General features: G+C 41.4%; 1 protein-coding gene across 2 annotated transcripts in view; it reads right to left on the bottom strand.

Annotated features, from left to right (window-relative positions):
• The window catches only part of LOC115144951 (DNA-binding protein RFX2-like), a 62,943-nt gene that overhangs the window by 26,920 nt on the left and 15,875 nt on the right, over positions 1-20,148 (bottom strand). For both annotated transcript variants that reach the window (XM_029686115.2, XM_029686114.2), the window contains exons 2-4: positions 15,814-15,926; positions 13,207-13,296; positions 12,654-12,736 (exon numbers count right to left, since the gene is read on the bottom strand). In XM_029686115.2, coding sequence (XP_029541975.1) covers positions 12,654-12,736; positions 13,207-13,296; positions 15,814-15,918 — 278 coding nt within the window. In that variant the 5' untranslated portion in view covers positions 15,919-15,926. The remainder of the gene's footprint in view (positions 1-12,653; positions 12,737-13,206; positions 13,297-15,813; positions 15,927-20,148) is intronic.

Here is a 20,148-nt window from a genome sequence, read left to right on the forward strand (position 1 = left end):
GAATGGGATTTAATGTTGCAAGACAAGCTTGGAGGGCACATTCAATTAAGTATAATGAACCATTGAGGAAATGTAAAACTAATGATTGGAGGGAGTACAATGGAATTATCATTATTATTAGGTTTTCTTTGTAGTCAACGTTTGGGTTCCGAAATCGGGGCACACATATAGAATATTAGAAGTTTTATTTTCTGAGTTTTAATTAAACATGTGAATTATTTTGATAAAGGAAATGTACTGGGAACCTGGGATACAACATGTAGAAAATGTTTGAGGGTTTTTCTTTAATTTGTCTAATATAGTATGGAACCCAACTGTAAAAGGGTGGTATAACCTTTGACCTCTATCATGGCTTTCCCTTGTGGTCTGATCAGCTTAGTGGGAGGGCCATTTGGATAATGAATTTAAGGTCATTTGTGATACTGATTTTAAGGTAAATTGAGTAATTGATAATTATGAATGAGTTTATAGTTATTTGACATAGTGGTAATTTGAATCAATGAGAAGAAAGAAATGGCATAGCCTTGGATTAATGGTAGACTTATGTTAAGTATTTAGAACCTAATCCAGACCAACAGAACAGGGATATATGACATCTGTGGTGATTCAGAATTATTAAGAACATCGAGATAACCTTAACTTCTTGGATATAGGGGGCGCTATTTTAATTTTTGGATGAAGAACGTTCCCGTTTTAAGCAAGATATTTTGTCACGAAAAGATGCTCGACTATGCATATAATTGACAGCTTTGGAAAGAAAACACTCTTGACGTTTCCAAAACTGCAAAGATATTGTCTGTGAGTGCCACAGAACTCATGTTACAGGTGAAACCCAGATAAAAATCCAATCAGGAAGTGCCGCATTTTTTGAAACAGCCTCATGCCAATGACTCCTTATATGGCTGTGAAGGAGCTAGGAGTCAGCTTACGTTTTCCACGTTTTCCCCAAGGTGTTTGCAGCATTGTGACGTCTTTTTAGGCTGTAATGGCTGTAAGAGACCATATAGGGCGAGTGGACGCATGGTGTCTCCCGGAGAAAACGTTGCGTAAAATACTGAGGTAGCCATTTTTCCAATAGTTTCTTATGAGAAACCAACTGCCTCCACGGATATATTATTGAATACATATGTTAAAAACACTTTGAGGATGGATCCTAAAAAACGTTTGCCGTGTTTCTGTCGATATTATGGAGGAAATTTTGAAAAAAGTTTGGCGTTATAGTTGAAGTATTTTTGGTCGATTTCTCAGCCTACAAAAATATTATTTTTGAAAAAAAGGAACATTTGCTATCTAACTGGGAGTCTCCTGAGTGAAAGCATCTGAAGGTCTTCAAAGGTAAATTATTTAATTTGGTTGCTTTTCTTATTTTTGTGAAAATGTTGTCTGCTGCCAGCACAGCCTAGCATAGCATTATGCCATGCTAAACTTACACAAATGCTTGTCTAGCGTTGGCTGTAACGCATATTTTGAAAATCTGAGATGACAGTGTTGTTAACAAAAGGCTAAGCTTGTGTTTCAATATATTTATTTCATTTCATTTGCGATTTTCATGAATAGGAAACGTTGCGTTATGATAATGCGCTTGAGGCTATGATTACGCTCCCGGATACGGGATTGCTCGTCGCTAGAGGTTAATCAACCTATGTAATTACTTTAGAGATGGCCACCATAGACAGGAAATTTTTCCAAAATCTATGAGTTGAGACAGTGAGACACTTAGCCAAAATTTGGAAACAACCCATATTTGATACGGACTGTTATGAGAAAGACAGACAGATAAGAGAAAGGTCAGACAGAGGAACCCTCCCCGCACTGCGGAGACCTTGAAGGTTTGGGAGCAGAGAGGAGAAGGTGGGGAAGGGGGGCCAGGAAATGAGCAAGATAGGAGTGACACAGAATGGGTAGAGAACAGTACCGAGTGGAGACAAAAGTTTTTTAACTAAGGTGTTAAACACGGAAACATTGCCCAGAAATTATTCGGCACAACAGGCCGAAATAGTAGCATTGACTAGGGCCTGTGAAATAAGAAAGGAGAGAAAGGTTACTGTTTACATAGACAAGCACATATATATCTAAGACCATACAAAGCAGAACAGATAACTCTTAAAGTAGATAAGACACTTGACAGAGAATTGATACAGGATAGACATGAACGAACACCCCAGGGAGAATTGGACATAAAGAGAATGAAAGGGGTGCTACTACATGACAATGTCTGACATAAGGATAATTTACTAATCTTACCTAAGTCATTATTTAGATTTGCGGCAATATTGATACAGGGGTGGAGCCCTGTATCAAAGGGGGGCATAGGACAGGACACTTTGTGGCCTATTGGATAATAATGAACATTTGTTTTTTTACAGCGTTCCCAACTTACTTGGCGGACACGATTATGGTAACTGAAATATTAGGTCAAGATATTATCCCTAGAATTGGTTTACTAGGGTCTAGTTCTTTAAATAATGGATGATATTCTAGCTAATCAGATAGAACAAATATAATGACAGAGTTAGGTTCTAGCAGAACACATGAGAAGACTGTTTGTTAACCAAACCCGTATGTCCAAGATTTTATGCTCTACCGGTGAATTACAGGAGAAGGTGATTCACTCAATCCAGTCCCTGAGGAGAATAGACGGGAAGCAGCCCCGTTGGGAGGGGTAATACCAAGTCAAGTACTCCTGGTGACAGCCTTCGCGGTGAGAATAGCTGAAGGAGCTACCTGGGTTCATATCACACATTGCAAAAAGGTTACAGGAGAAGATACACTGACACTGTCGAACAATCACAGTATTAGGAGGAGAACCGAATTCCAATAAGGGTCAGGGGTTACCTCTCTAACGAAGATTCCCTGACCCCTCCCTGTCCGCGTTCATAGAAGTGAAAGTGTGGGCTGGCCAAGCTGAGGATATGTTCTCCGGGAAAGGGTGGGGCTTTACAGGAGTGCCGATTGGTTTAAGCTGTCTTATTGTGGGAGCAATATTCCTAAATACACCATGACCCATTCCGAGAATGCAGAAGGTGGTAACGTGACCCATAGTTAGACGATGAGGATATTGTATTAACCAAGCATAAGAGATCACTTGATCTGGATAAACAGGAAGTGAGAGTGGAGATTGGGAAGGATGTCTCAGTGGAGTTCTATGTAGACCAAATGGGGCATCTGACTCCTTGGCAGTCTAGGACTATGAGCCATTATGGAAGATATCTGTGCAGGTCCCCGTGTAGTTCATGGAAGCAGGTCATAGCCTACACAGAGAGAGAGGGCTATATGAATCTGCTTACCCAGTATGGAAGAAGATGGAATATAGTGAAGGTGAGGGTTTTTGACTGCAATCCGGAGTGAGAGAAGTATTGCATAAAGGTACGAATTACCATTAAAAACGTAAAGAAGGAGGATCTAGGGTTATGGTATGTAGGGTTTGATCAGGTTTCGGTTGACACCATAGTGCTATTCCGGGTAGAAGAGGTTAGTTAGGGCAGGTGATAGCTCTATAGTCAGAATACAAGCAGAGCCCCTGACAAAACAGATAGTGATTTCAGAGTAGTCCAGAGCCAAGGGCCGGTGCGGATAGTGCAGACGAAAGATCTGAAGGAAGTGATTGAGGTGGAAACTGGTTATGGGGATTCTACACAGCAAAACCTCAGGTGACAACCATTCCATTTGATGGAAGTGATACACCCAGGGGAATGGCCTGTATGGTAAAGCTGTTCATGAAGGCAGGGAAGCCAGACAATGACAGTTGCATTGATCTGCATTATCTGTATCCCCATGTGCCCATTACATCCAGACTTCCCCCTTTCACAGTTACAGGACATTATTATTGCATGGCTCGCTACGTCATGGATCGCTACGTCACATTCTCTGCAATAGGACAGAGAATGTTACAACCAACAAGACAATGAGGGACTTGACTGGCAGATGGTGGTTTGTAGAGGGTTGAGGCTGTGGCCTGACCTGCCTACCAATTGGATGGGTAGTTGTGCACTAGTGCAGTTAGGCATGCCCTTCACCCTTATTAAACACGAGGTGAAGAGAGAGAAGGAGTGCTCCGTCCGGATCTTTTGACAATAGAGTTTACATAGGATAGCATTGGATATGTTACTGGCTGAAAAGGGTGGTGGGTGTCATATTCGGAGCAGAATGTTGTTCTTTCATCACCGATAACACAGCTCCAGGCGGATCAGTGACCAAGGCCCTGGCTGGTTTAACTACATTAGCTCACGAATTGGCAGAGAAATCTGGGGTAGATGACGCTCTAAGAAATTGGTTTGATAGTATGTTTGGGAAATGGAAAAATGTCATTTGGTTGACATTGACAATATTAATAAAAATAGACGTGTCATTTTTTGTAGTTAATGTATAGGCAATAATTAACAGGATTCCACCTTGTCACTGTATAACATATGTAAATGTATGGCAGGATATGATAAGCAATATATTGGTCAGGATTATTCTTGTATACAATTGATGTGTCAGTGTTATTATTTAGTCATTCAGGGTGGATTGTTAGTTGAGAATGATCTGTTAATTGAACGAATTAGAATATTCCGCCCTGAAACATATAATTGTATGGAATTGATTAGAATGAATAAAATCATAATCAATAAATGTGTAGTCCTAGTCAGAATTAGGGTAAAACAATATGTCTTTATGGTATTTTAAACACAGACACCATAGGGCAGGTGATAGCTCTATTGTCAACACTTCTTACAAAATAAGTAGTGATTAAGTCAATCTCTCCTCCAATTTGAGCCATTAATGTTAGCTCTCAGACGTGCTGCCCTGTTATGAGCCAATTGTAATTTTCCTAAGTCCCGCTGTGACACCAGACTACATGACTGAAGAGTAGTCCAGGTGAGGCATGAAGGACGTTGATGGTGTTGTTTTTTAAATTTTTATTATTTACATCTTATTTTTTATTTTAAATTTTACTCCCCTTTTCTCCCCAATTTCATGGTACCCAATTGTTAGTAGCTACTATCTTGTCTCATCGCTACAACTCCCGTACGGGCTCGGGAGAGACTAAGGTCGAAAGTCATGCGTCCTCTGATACCGATACCAAGCCGCACTGCTTCTTAACACAGCGTGCATCCAACCCGGAAGCCAGCCGCACCAATGTGCCGGAGGAAACACAGTGCACCTGGCAACCGTGTGCACTGCGCCCGGCCCGCCACAGGAGTTGCTGGTGCGCGATGAGACAAGGATATCCCTACCGGCCAAACCCTCCCTAACCCGGACGACACTAGGCCAATTGTGCGTCGCCCCACGGACCTCCCGGTCCCGGCCGGTTACGACAGAGCCTGGGCGCGAACCCAGAGTCTCTGGTGGCACAGCTGGCCCTGCAGTACAGCGCCCTTAACCACTGCGCTACCCGGGAGGCCGTTGATGGTGTTGTTAAGAAGGCAGAGCAGCGCTTCTCCCCATTTTAGCCAGCGTTATATCAACATGTTTTAACAATGACAGTTTAAAATCCAGGGTTACTCCTAGCAGTTTAGTCACTGCTACTTCCCATATTATTTATTACAATATTTAGTTGAGGTGAATGTTTTGTAAAGGGCCTAGACGTCTGCCCTGGGGAATTCCTGATTCTACCTGGATTATGTTGGAGAGGCTTCCATTAAAGAAGATCCTCTGTGTTCTGTCAGACAGGTAAATCTTTATCCGCAATATAGCAGGGGGTGTAAAGCCATAACACATACGTTTTTCCAGCAGCACACTATGATCGATAATGTCAAAAGCCGTACTGAAGTCTAACAAAACAGCCCCCACAATCTTTTTATACTGTAAAATAGCATTGTATCTGGTCAAACACCATTTTTGAAAGGTTAACTAAGGGTTAACTAAGGGTTGGTAACAGGCTGATTGATCGACTATTTGAGCCAGTAAAGGGGGCTTGACTTTTGCTTCCCTCCAAGCCTAAGAGCACACACTTTCTAGTAGGCTTAAATTGAAGATGTGGCAATATCTTCCGCTATTATTCTCATTTTCCATCCAAACTGTCAAACACCGGTGGCTTGTCATTGTTGATAGACAACTTTTTCACCTCTTCTACACTGACTTTAAGCATTTCAAAATTACAATGCTTGTCTTTCATAATTTGGTCAGATATATCAAATCAAACTTTATTCGCTTTACCGTGAAATGCTTACTTAAAAACCCTTAACTTCTCTAGGGTAGGGGGCAGCATTCGGAATTTTGGATGAAAAGCATGCCCAAATTAAACAGCCTGCTACTCGGGCCCAGAAGATACGATATGCATATAACTGGTAGATTTGGATATAAAACAGTATAAAGTTCCCAAAACTGTTAAAATAGTGTCTGTAAGTATAACAGAACTGATTTGGCAGGCGAAACCCTGAGAATAATCCATTCGGGAAGTAGTTTTTTTTGTTGGTTTTCTAGTTTTCTATTCAATACCATTACATTATCCAAATTGCAGTTACTATGCCTTCAACTAGATGTCAACAGTCTTTAGAAATTATTTCAGGCTTGTATTCTGATAAATGAGGGAGTAAGACCAGTCTGAATGAGTGGACCCTACTGTGTCACAGAGCTTTTTCATGCGCAATCCCGAGAGAGTGCCTTTCTTGTTTACCTTTTATATTGACGACGTTATTGTCCGGTTGAAATATTATAGATCATTTAGGCTTAAAACAACATGAGGATTGAATATAAACATCGTTTGACATGTTTCTATGAATTTTACGGATACAATTTGGATTTTTTTTGTCTGCTTTTGAGCCTGTGGATTACTGAAGAAAACGCGCAAACAAAACAGGGGTTTTTGGATATAAAGAGACTTTATCAAACAAAAGGAACATTTATTGAGTAAATTAATGTCTTCTGAGTGCCACCATATGAAGATCATGGTAAGGGATTCATTCATTCATTGTATCTCTATTTCTGACTTGTGTAACTCTTCTACTTGCTGGTTACTGTTTGTAATGATTTGTCTGCTGGGCTATGTTCTCAAATAAACGTACGGTATGCTTTCACCGTAAAGCATTTTTTAAATCTGACACCGTGGTTGGATTCACAAGAAGTTCATCTTTAAATCTATGTAAAATATGTTTTCTGAATTTTTATAATGAGTATTTCTGTATTTGAATGTGGCGCTCTGCAATCTCACTGGACGCTAGCGTCCCACATACCCTAGGGAGGTTAATCAACAGTGTAGTTCAAGAAGAAGAAAATATTTACCAAGTAGGTTCAAATAAAAAGTAAATAATAAAAAGTAACACAATAACAATAACAAGCTATATACAGGGGGCACCGGTACCGAGTCAGTGTGCAGGGGTACAGGCTAGTTGAGGTAATCTATACATGTAGGTGGGGACGAAGTGACTATGCATAGGTAACAGACAAACAGCGAGTAGCAGCAGTGTACAGGGGGGGGGGGGTCAATGTATATTGTCCGGTGGGGATTTTTATGAATTGTTCAGGAGTAGTGGCTTGGGGGTAGAAGCTGTTGAGGAGCCTTTTAGTCCTAGACTTGGCAAGATATACTTGGATGTGTAGTGTAAGCATTTGTTGCAGGCATGTCATGCCTAAATTTGCTAATCTTGCCAATGTAAAAAATAATTAAAGTAGTTGGCAATATCAGTGGGTTTTGTGATGAGTCATCTGATTCAATGAATGATGGAGCGGAGTTTGCCTGTTTGCCCAAAATGTAATTTCAGGTGCTCCAAAGCTTTTTACTCTCATTCTATATATCATTTCTCTTTGTTTCATAGCATTGTTTCTTCTTTTTATACAGTTTAGTCATATGATTTCTCAATTTGCAGTACTTTTGTCAATCGGTTGTGCTGCCAGACTTACTTCACATAGAAACACCGGATTTTCGGCAGGTTTATTGAAATAATGTTTAATAATTATGAAAATATTAATAACATTCCACCCATGAAGCCACTAGAGGGCGATTTGGTCATTTGACTGCAGGAAATTGTTTGACTTAATTAACAGAATTACTGAAGATTCCAGTAACTTTGGTAAATTACCAGTATCTTTGCAACCCTAATTACACATATAGGATAGTGATGTAGAGGTGAATCCAGGCCCTGCAGTGCCTATCAGTGCCTCTCATTTGTTGACTTCTGTAACCGTAAAAGCCTTGGTTTCATGGTTGTTAACAGAAGCCTCCTCCCTAAGTTTGTTTTATTCACTGCTTTAGCACACTCTGCAACCCCGGATGTCCTAGCCGTGTCTGAATCCTGGCTTAGGAAGACCACCAAACACCCTGAAATTTCCATCCCTAACTACAACATTCTCCGACAAGATAGAACTGTCAAAGGGGGTGAAGTTGCAATCTACTGCAGAGATAGCCTGCAGAGTTCTGTCTTACTATCCAGGTCTGTACCCAAACAATTAGAGTTTCTACTTTTAAAAATCCACCTTTCCAGAAACAAGTCTCTCACCGTTGCCACTTGCTATAGACCACCCTCTGTCCCCAGCTATGTCCTGGACACCATATGTAAATTGATAGCCCCCCCATCTATATTCAGAGCTCGTGCTGCTAGGTGACCTAAACTGGGACATGCTTAACACCCCAGCCATCCTACAATCTAAGCTTGATGCCCTCAATCTCACACAAATGATCAATGAACCTGCCAGGTACAACCCCAAATCCGTAAACACGGGCACCCTCGTAGATATCATCCTAACCAACTTGACCTCCAAATACACCTCTGCTGTTTTCAACCAAGATCTCAGCGATCACTGCCTCATTGCCTGCATCCGTAATGAGTCTGCGGTCAAACGACCACCCCTCATCACAGTCAAACGCTCCCTGAAATACTTCAGCGAGCACTATAATTGAGAATTTCAATCATTTTCCTACGGCTGGCCATGCTTTCCGCCTGGCTACCCCTACCCCAGTCAACTGCCCTGCACCCACCACAGCAACTTGCCCAAGCCTCCCCATTTCTCCTTCACCCAAATCCAGATAGCTGATGTTAAGAAAGAGCTGCAAAATCTGGACCCCTACAAATCAGCCAGGCTAGACAATCTGGACCCTCTCTTTCTAAAATGATCTGCCGAAATTGTTGCAACCCCTATTACTAGCCTGTTCAAACTCTATTTCGTATTGTCTGTGATTACCAAAGATTGGAAAGCTGCCGCGATCGTCCACCTCTTCAAAGGGGGAGACACTCTAGATCCAAACTGCTACAGACCTATATCTATCCTACCCTACCTTTCTAAGGTCTTCGAAAGCCACGTTAACAAACAGATTACTGACCATTTCGAATCCCACCGTACCTTCTCTGCTATGCAATCTGGTTTCAGAGCTGGTCATGGGTGCACCTCGGCCATGCTCAAGGTCCTAAACGATATCATAACCCACCATCGATAAGAGACATTACTGTGCAGCCGTATTCATTGACCTGGCCAAGGCTTTCGAATCATGTCAGTCACCACATTCTTATCGGCAGACTCAACAGCCTTGGTTTCTCAAATGATTGCCTCGCTTGGTTCACCAACTACTTCTCTGATAGAGTTCAGTGTGTCAAATCGGAGGGCCTGTTGTCCAAACCTTTGGCAGTCTCTGTGGGGGTGCCACAGGGTTCAATTCTTGGGCCGACTCTCTTCTCTGTATACATCAATGATGTCGGTCTTTCTGGTGGTGATTCTCTGATCCACCTCTACGCAGACGACACCATTCTGTATACTTCTGACACTTCTTTGGAAATTGTGTTAACTAACCTCCAGACGAGTTTCAATGCCATACAACACTCCTTCCGTGGCCTCCAACTGCTCTTAAATGCAAGTAAAACTAAATGCATGCTCTTCAACCGATCGCTGCCCGCACCTGCCCGCCTGTCCAGCATCTGACTTAGAATATGTGGACAACTACAAATACCTAGGTGTCTGACTAGACTTTAAACCCTCCTTCCAGACTCACATTAAGCATCTCCAAATCTAGAATCGGCTTCCTATTTCGCAAAGCATCCTTCACTCATGCTGCCAAACATACCCAAGTAAAACTGACCATCCTACCGATCCTCGACTTCGGCGATGTCATTTACAAAATAGCCTCCAACACTCTACTTAACAAATTGGATGCAGTCTATCACAGTGCCATCCATTTTGTCACCAAAGCCCCATATACTACCCACTACTGCGACCTGTACGCTCTCGTTGGCTGGCCCTCGCTTCATACTCGTCACCAAACCCACTGGCTCCAGGTCATCTACAAGTCTTTGCTAGGTAAAGCCCCGCCTTATCTCAGCTCACTGGTCACCATAGTACATTTACATTTACATTTAAGTCATTTAGCAGACGCTCTTATCCAGAGCGACTTAGCACCCACCCGTAGCACGCGCTCCAGCAAGAATATCTCACTGGTCACCCCCAAAGCCAATTCCTCCTTTGGCTACCTTTCCTTCCAGTTCTCTGCTGCCAATGACTGGAACGAACTGCAAAAATCACTGAAGCTGGAGACTCATATCTCCCTCACTAGCTTTAAGCACCAACTGTCAGAGCAGCTCACATATCACTGCACCTCTACATAGCCCATCTGTAAATAGCCCATCCAACTACCTCAACCCAATACTGTATTTATTTATTTATCTTGCTATTTTGCAGCCCAGTATCTCTACTTGCACATTAATCTTCAGCACATCCATTCACTCCAGTGTTTAATTGGTATATTGTAATTACTTCGCCACCATAGCCTATTTATTGCCTTACCTCCCTTACCTTACATCATTTGCACACACTGTATATATACTTTTTCTACTGTATTATTGACTGTATGCTTGTTTATTCCATGTGTAACTCTGTGTTGATGTATGTGTCGAACTGCTTTGCTCTCAACTAGCCTACCTGGCTAAATAAAGGTGAACAAATAATATATATATATATATATATATACAGTGGGGCAAAAAAGTATTTAGTCAGCCCCCAATTGTGCAAGTTCTCGCACTTAAAAAGATGAGAGGCAAGTAATTTTCATCATAGGTACACTTCAACTATGACAGACAAAATTAGAAAAAAAATCCAGAAAATCACATTGTAGGATTTTTTATGAATTTATTTTCAAATTATGGTGTAAAATAAGTATTTGGTCAATAACAAAAGTGTATTTCAATACTTTGTTATATACCCTTTGTTGGCAATGACAGAGGTCAAACGTTTTCTGTAAGTCTTCACAAGGTTTTCACACACTGTTGCTGGTATTTTGGCCCATTCCTCCATGCAGATCTCCTCTAGAGCAGTGATGTTTTGGTGATGTTGCTGGGCAACATGGACTTTCAACTCCCTCCAAAGATTTTCTATGGGGTTGAGATCTGGAGACTGGCTAGGCCACTCAAGGACCTTGAAATGCTTCTTATGAAGCCACTCCTTCGTTGCCCCGGCGGTGTGTTTGGGATCATTGTCATGTTTAAAGACCCAGCCACGTTTCATCTTCAATGCCCTTGCTGATGCTGATGGAAGGAGGTTTTCACTCAAAATCTCACGATACATGGCCACATTCATTCTTTCCTTTACACGGATCAGTCGTCCTGGTCCCTTTGCAGAAAAACAGACCCAAAGCATGATGTTTCCACCCCCATGCTTTACAGTAGGTATGGTGTTCTTTGGATGCAATGCAGCATTCTTTGTCCTCCAAACACGACGAGTTGAGTTTTTACCAAAAAGTTATATTTTGGTTTCATCTGACCATATGAAATTCTCCCAATCTTCTTCTGGATCATCCAAATGCTCTCTAGCAAACTTCAGACGGGCCTGGACATGTACTGGCTTAAGCAGGGGGACATGTCTGGCACTGCAGGATTTGAGTCCCTGGCGGCGTAGTGTGTTACTGATGGTAGGCTTTGTTACTTTGGTCCTAGCTCTCTGCAGGTCATTCACTAGGTCCCGCCGTGTGGTTCTGGGATTTTTGCTCACCGTTCTTGTGATCATTTTGACCCCACGAGGTGAGATCTTGCGTGGAGCCCCAGATCGAGGGAGATTATCAGTGGTCTTGTATGTCTTCCATTTCCTAATAATTGCTCCCACAGTTGATTTCTTCAAACCAAGCTGCTTACCTATTGCAGATTCAGTCTTCCCAGCCTAGTGGGAAGACTGGTACAATTTTGTTTCTGGTGTCCTTTGACAGCTCTTTGGTCTTGGCCATAGTGGAGTTTGGAGTGTGACTGTTTGAGGTTGTGGACAGGTGTCTTTTATACTGATAACAAGTTCAAACAGGTGCCATTAATACAGGTAACGAGTGGAGGACAGAGGAGCCTCTTAAAGAAGAAGTTACAGGTCTGTGAGAGCCAGAAATCTTGCTTGTTTGTAGGTGACCAAATACTTATTTTCCACCGTAATTTGCAAATAAATTCATTACAAAATCCTACAATGTGATTTTCTGGATTTCTTTTCCTAATTTTGTCTGTCATAGTTGGAGTGTACCTATGATGAAAATTACAGGCCTCTCTCATCTTTTTAAGTGGGAGAACTTGCACAATTGGTGGCTGACTAAATACCTTTTTGCCCCACTATATATACATATATATATATATACATATATATATATATATATACACACACATACACAATCTCACATTAAATGTTCTATTAGCTTTAATGGTTTTCTATTTAGAATCATTTTAAAGGCGCCTGGAACACGTTCCTTTGCCTTAAATGAAGAGCACCGCAGTACTTACATGGTTCCATTAGTGTAAACTGCCTCTCCCCCCTCTCCTACATATTGAACCTGGGAGGGGTACACATGCTGGACCTGCTGAACCTATTGAGAGAGAGAAACCAATGAATCAACCTTGAAGCACTATTATCAAGAGAGAGTATCCACCTCTAGGCTGTTTCTCATTCCTTGACATTAGATAAGATATCTATGCTTGTTATGAATCAGAAGAAACTTCAATGTAAATCATGTCTTCCATAATCATAATCTTGGTCATATCTTAACGTAGTGCTGTCAGTAGGTGGCAGTGAGTCCAAAGTGTCAAACTGAGAAAAGATCAAATCCCTGCTGAGCAATTGAAGCACATATAATTGAGATCTAACATAAATTATATCCGTTAGAAACCCATACCATTCCAAAGCAAGAACGCTTACAATACAGTGGAGAATGTAATCTGACTCTATATGTCTGATGCTACTGTGAATGGAGCCATGGTCTGTGCATATGGCTAAAGCTAGACTGACTGAGTGTCCTGGGGGCTGGGGAGAAGGAATAAGGGGTGATGAGGAGTGTACCTGCTGAGGGACCTGTTGCACCCGAGGGACTGACAGCTGCTGCACCTGCGCTCCCTTCTGGGCCGAACCTGTGGCCTGAACCAGCACCCTCTAGAGGGAGAGGAAACGCACAATTATTGGTAAGCACATAAAATGCCCACACACAGACACACACTATATCTATTTACATACAAAAAATAAAAATACAATCCCTAAGCCCTTAATGACCACCAGAGAATCACGGAACAGGGGATTTGACTGGATTTTCTACATTACTTTTGGTATAATCTCCTTCCTTATGTGCATTGTGGCTTGGGATTGCCTTTCTTCTGTAAACTTCAACACAAATATGAAATGATTGCTGGTGGGAAAGACGATGCTATTCACCAGCAGTGCAGCTTACCAGCCAACACATTTTTGTCTTGGTCCATTCTAGGCTTTTAGTAATTACAGGCAACCTGCAATGTAGGTTTATTTGGGGCCAGCGTTTTTCTTTGGTGGTCGCAGATGACTACTGCTGGTTTCCCTCTTTAGGGGAGTGTTAAGGGAGATGTGTTCATAACAACAAAAATAAATGCCATTTGCTTTCTCTAAAAGCCTGAGATATGTTAGAGGCGGTGTAGTATAGGCCTTAAGGTCAGAACTGTCTTTTCTCAAGCATAGCCAGCTGTCAAGGCAAATATGATGCCCTATCCAAAAATATTAACATACGGATATTTAACTGCTTGGTTTCTATGGATTCTCTCGTCAACCAATGTCCTTTTCCCAGAATTTTGAACAGCTGTGGCAAGACAAGGTTATAGGTCCTACTTGCACTAATCAGAAACTCCTGCCTGATCACACACAACAACATGATATCACATTATTTATGATGCTTTTATCCACATGTAGGCTAATGCTTGTTGATACATTTACAGTGCCTTCAGAAAGTATTCACACCTCTTGACTTTTCCCACATTTTGTTGTGTTACAAATAAGTGGGATTAAAATGGATTTAATTGTCATTTTTGGTCAATGACCTACACAAAATACTCTGTCAAAGTGGAATAAAAATTATAATATTTACTCACATTAATGAAAAATAAAACACTAATATATCCTGATTAGATAAGTATTCATACCCCTGAGCCAATACATGTTAGAAACACTTTTGGCAAGATTACAGCTGTGAGACTTATTGGGTAAGTCTCTAAAAGCTTTGCACACCTGGATTGTACATTATTTGCCCATTAGTCTTAAAAAAATTATTCAGCTCCAGTGTAGATTTGGCCTTGTGTTTTAGGTTATTGTCCTGCTGAATGTTGAATTCGTCTCCCAGTGTCTGTTGGAAAGATGACTGAACCAGGTATTCTTCTAGGATTTTGCCTGTGCTTAGCTGTATTCTGTTTCTTTTTATATAAAATAAAACCCTCCTTAGTCCTTGCCGATGACAAGCATACCCATAACATGATCCAGCCACCATGCTTTAAAATTTGCCCCAAACATAACGCTTTGTATTCAGGACAAAAAGCGATTTTTTTGCCATATTTTTTTGCAGCATTTATTGTCTTGAAGCAAACCAGATGCATGTTTTGGAATATTTTTTATTCTGTACAGGCTTCCTTCTTTTCACTCTGTCATTTAGATTAGTATTGTGGAGTAACTACAATGTTGTTGACCCATCCTCAGTTCTCATATCACACCCATTAAACTCTGCAACTGTTTTAACATCACCATTGGCCTCATGGTGAAATCCCTGAGCAGTTTCCTTCCTCTCCAGCAACTGAATTAGGAAGGACGCTTGTATCTTTGTGGTGACTGGGTGTAATGATACACCATCCAAAGCCTACTTACCATACTCAAAGGGATATCCAGCGTCTGCTTTTTTTTCTCCTTATTAAATCGCTGGGTGCCCTTCTTTGCAAGGCATTGAAAAACCTCCCTGTTCTTTGTGGTTGAATCTGTGCTTGAGATTCACTACTCTACATGATTAAAAAACAATGTTAACCACTATTATTTAACACAGAATGAGCCCATGCAACTTATTATGCAATTTGTTAAACACATTTTTACTCCTGAACTTATTTAGGCATGCCATAACAAAGGGGTTGAATACTTATTAACTCAAAAGACATTTAAGTTTTTATTTTATATACATTTTGAAAAGTTTCTACAAACAACATTCCACTTTAGCATTATGGGGTGTTGTGTGTGTGTGTGTAGATCAATGACCCAAAATCTCAATTTAATACATTTTAACTTCAGGCTGTAACAACAAAATGTGGAAAAAAGTAAAGGGGTGTGAATACTTTCTGAAGGCACTGTATGTGGTTCTTAATATACAGGAAATACATTCTCATTAAAGGATTGCTCTGAAGTGTAATAAATCTGGTATCTGTCATGATAAGTTATTAATGAAATCAACAGGTTTTTGAGAATTCTGCTGCTCTTCCCCAGTGCATGGTGTGAGAGGGGTTTGGCTCCCATGGGGAGAATATCATGTTTGTGAGAGAGTACTCTGATGTAGAGTTCTGTGTTTGAAAGAGACCATGATGTGAAGTGTTGCTGGTCGTGGGGGAGAGTGCTGTGAGGAAGAGAGACCACTGCGCTGCATGCGAGGGAGTGCAGCCTGGTTTTGTAGTAGTGTACCTGTTGTGAGGCTGGGACGGGCTGCACCACGGGGGCCTGGGTGGAGGTGGACGTACGCAGCACCACACTGGACGGCGAATCGGACCCTCCATCTGAACTCTGCATGCTGGGACCTTACAGGGGAGAGCGGGATGAGGGGAGGAGAGGGAAGAGGAGTGGGATTATTATTATTTGTATTTTTGTTTACCTTCATTTAACTAGGCCAGTCAGTAAAGAACAAATTCTTATTTACAATGTGTTATGAATTTTATGAATAATGACTAAATTATGTATACATTTAATGTAGAACTATAACTAACAGAATTCTACCCTGTCTCTGTATAATGATAAATAATGTTTGTCCATAAGAAAAAGGGACTGTTAGCAGGCAAGGAACTGTGGCAGACAACTTGTGACCACTGTGGAACTGATAACAGGGAAGGAAGTCTCCCCACCCAAATCTTGGGCTTGTAGTAGATTGTTTAACAGGTGGCAGACAATGTATGAGTAGGAGACTTGTGAACTATGTTGTCATTGTTTCTGAGAGGAGGGACATTTATGATGAAATGTGAGGTATATAGACCAATGTACACGAAATGATAAGCAGAGCGCCCGTAAATAAACCTGCTGACTAAGTAGACTGGCCTCTGTCTGTTTCATTTTAATAAGAACCTTACAAATTCTTAGTAACAGACAAAGTATTTTAATTGAATTGGTTAATGAACATGAGAACATAATTCTCTTAACACAATGACGGCCTACCCCGGCTAAACCCTAACCCGGACGACGCTGCACTGCTCTATGGGACTCCCAATCACAGCCGGTTGTGATACAGCCTGGAATCGAATCAGAGTCTGTAGTGGCGCCTAGTGGTTAGAGCGTTGGGCCAGTAACCGAAAGGTTGCTGGATAGAATCCCAGGGCTGACAAGGTAAAAATCGGTCATTCTGCCCCTGAACAAGGCAGGTAACCACTGTTCACCGGTAGGCCGTCATTGTAAATAAGAATGTGTTCTTAACTGACTTGCCTAGTTAAATCAAAACATTTTTTTTTAATGCAGTGCCTTAAACCGCTGCACCACTTGGGATTCAGAGCAAGGACATACAAGACAAGAGTATACACGCGCAGCCCTGCCAGACAAGACAGAACTGTCAGAATGAATCCCTACTCAGAGCCAGGCCTGCACATGTGCTGCCATACCAAACGAATGGGCTTTTCACAGCATGCCACAGAGAGTGGCCAGGGCTTCATATTGCCTAGGTGGAGGTCCAGGCCCCAGGCCCTACTGAGTCACCTCATCTCTGGCCTTTAAAAACAATGGTAAAGCCAGCAGAAAATGGCTACTTAGTATTAGTCCAGCTGCTAGGAAGGAAGCAGGTGGAAAAGTTGTGGTGAAAACCATTGTTGTGAGTATTGTCAGGACTCAGGAGGCCCTTACTGGTACCCCAAACTCTGACTAGCATTGGGTGAAAATGTGCACCGCATGGCAAAAGGGAGTGTGGAGAGCTAAAAATGGAGTGACACAAAGGCTCTCTCTTTCATAGAGAGAAAGATAGGGAAGGGTTGTAGGGAAGAATGAAACTGCAAGGGGGATAGGGAAGAAAAAAAGACATCCACAGTGTCTCCAAAATAGGAAGAAAGAAAAAAAAGGAAATGCCAGTGGGGCTCCTAGCACGGCCAGGGTCCTGATGATATCCAGCATTTGTTTCAAATGAGAGCTGTTCTCTGGGGCTCCAATAATCCAGCTGATATGAGGAAATTCTTTAATGCTTTGTAAACGTTTGCCAGTTGCTATGGTGAGGAATCCATGACGACCACCCCCAACCCTTGCCCCACTCTTCTCCCTCCCTGCTGCTCCCTCCTTTCTCTTTTCTTTTTAAAGCTCATGCACAGAAATGTTCGACTGTGGCCACAGAGCAAGGGGGAGGGGAAGGAAAGGGAGAGAGAGAAGGGGGTTGGGTGTCTTTGCGGGAGGGAGGAGGCAGAACATCTCTAGAAGATCAGTAGCTAAACAAATGAAGCCTAATCAGTCAGCAGACATGGACAAGCCACTTCCGTTACTTATTCATCCTCAATCAGTGTCCAGGAGGAGCAGCTGTAAAGGGGCAATATGCAATTGCTACATCCATTTGTGGACTTTTAAATTAATGACATATACCTATTGATTCTTGAATAATAAAATGTATAAATGCCTTATGAGCTTAGTTCATCTGTCGTACTCCATCAGAATGCCATTGTTTGTAAACAGTGTAAATGTAAACAAATACTGTATAGCTTTAAAAAGTGGTTAAAACTATCATTTGGATCTCATGGGTGAGCAGTCCTTGCATCCATAGCCCTGCCTATGAATTTGAGAGTGGTTACATTATTTTTTATTTCACCTTTATTCCACCAGGTAGGCTAGTTGAGAACAAGTTCTCATTTACAACTGCGACCTTGCCAAGATAAAGCAAAGCAGTGCGACACAAACAACAACAGAGTTACACATAAACAAACGTACAGTCAATAACACAATACAAAAATCTATGTACAGTGTGTGCAAATGTGGAAGAGTAGGGAGGTAAGGCAATAAATAGGCTATAGAGGCGAAATAATTACAATTTAGCACTAACACTGGAGTGATCGATGTGCAGATGATGATAGATTTATCTAGCCCCATTGCTCAACTTTTTACCAAAACAGTGTCGGGGTGCCCCGTTGTTGTTGTTTCAACTGCAGATTTCCCTTTTAAACTAGGCCACCATACCAGACACGGGCTCAACAAGGAAATAATTTACAGACTGATAACCACTCCCTATATAGACACACAATTACTGCTATAAAAGCCACATCATTACACAGGATAATAATACACAAAGATGTATCACATCTACCATAATCAAAGCAGATAGGTAAACAGTAACACTGCTTGCTTGCTGCGTGTTAGATCAGTACTACACTGCCTGAAGCACGAATAGCTTAGTGTCCATTAACAGGCTGCTTTTAATACTGTTTGATTAGACAGTCATTAATCATTAGAGTCAAGCTAGTGGGTGGGCAACAGGTGCTGTTCAGCTCTGCTCAAATACCCCCAGCACTTTAAATTTCAGTATTTTTAAAATTTGTTTTGACACAGAGAGTAGAGTTAGAAAGTGAGTGAATGAATGTAAAATGCATTGTGATTGCTTAGATTCTGGTGTCAAATTTCTTCAGAGCTACACACTAAATTAAAGACAGATGACAAATAATAAAAGATTAACATTAGGGCATGAGGACAATTAGTTGTGAGCAACACCATACCTAGGCTTATTAACGGAAATTGTGAAACATGATTGAAGTACGATTTTTCACAACAATGGACATGAACCAGCATTCCCATTAGCTGGTAAAAGCCAGCTTTTGTCTGATACATTTTTTATAGAAAAGCCGATAAATAAAAATGGTGCAGGCCAATTGTCCGGGAGAAGAACAAAAAAATCCCATTGCGACTTAATGTTTTTTAGCCTATGTACAGTACCAGTTAAAAGTTTGGACACACCTAAAGGGTTTTTCTTTATTTTGACTTTATCCTACATTGTAGAATAATAGTGAAGACATCAAAACAATGAAATAACATGTATGGGTTTATGTAGTAAACAAAAAAGTGTTAAACAAGTCAAAATATATTTTATATTTGAGATTCTTCAAAGTAGCCACCCTCTGCCTTGATGACAGCTTTGCACAGCAAAAAACACGAGCAATGGACATTAGACCGGTGGAAATCTGTCCTTTGGTCTGATGAGGCCAAATTTGAGACTTTTGGTTCCAACCGCCGTGTCTTTGTGAGATGCAGAGTAGGTGAACGGATTATCTCCGCATGTGTGGTTCCCACTGTGAAGCATGGAGGAGGTGTGATGGTGTTGGGGTGCTTTGCTGGTGACACAGTCAGTGATTTATTTAGAATTCAACCAGCATGGCTACCACAGCATTCTGCAGCGATACACCATCCCATCTGGTTTGCGCTTAGTGGGACTATCATTTGTTTTTCAACAGGACAATGACCCAAAACACACCTGCAGAGTGAAGGAAAAGCAGCCAACAAGAGCTCGGCATATGTGGGAACTCTTTCAAGACTGTTGGAAAAGCATTCCTCATGAAGCTGGTTGAGAGAATGCCAAGAGTGTGCAAAGCTGTCAGAGGCAAAGGGTGGCTACTTTGAAGAATCTAAAATATTTCATATATTTTGATTTGTTATAACACATTTTTGGTTACTACATTATTCCATGTGTTATTTCATAGTTTTGATGTCTTCACTGCTACAGCATCTCAAACAGCAAATGCATAGGCAACAGAAGGCAGGCTTCATCAGCACATTACACGCCACTTTGCAATGAGCTAG

The sequence above is a fragment of the Oncorhynchus nerka genome, linkage group LG17, assembly GCF_034236695.1.
Source record: "Oncorhynchus nerka isolate Pitt River linkage group LG17, Oner_Uvic_2.0, whole genome shotgun sequence".
In the NCBI taxonomy this organism is placed as follows: Eukaryota; Metazoa; Chordata; class Actinopteri; order Salmoniformes; family Salmonidae; genus Oncorhynchus; species Oncorhynchus nerka.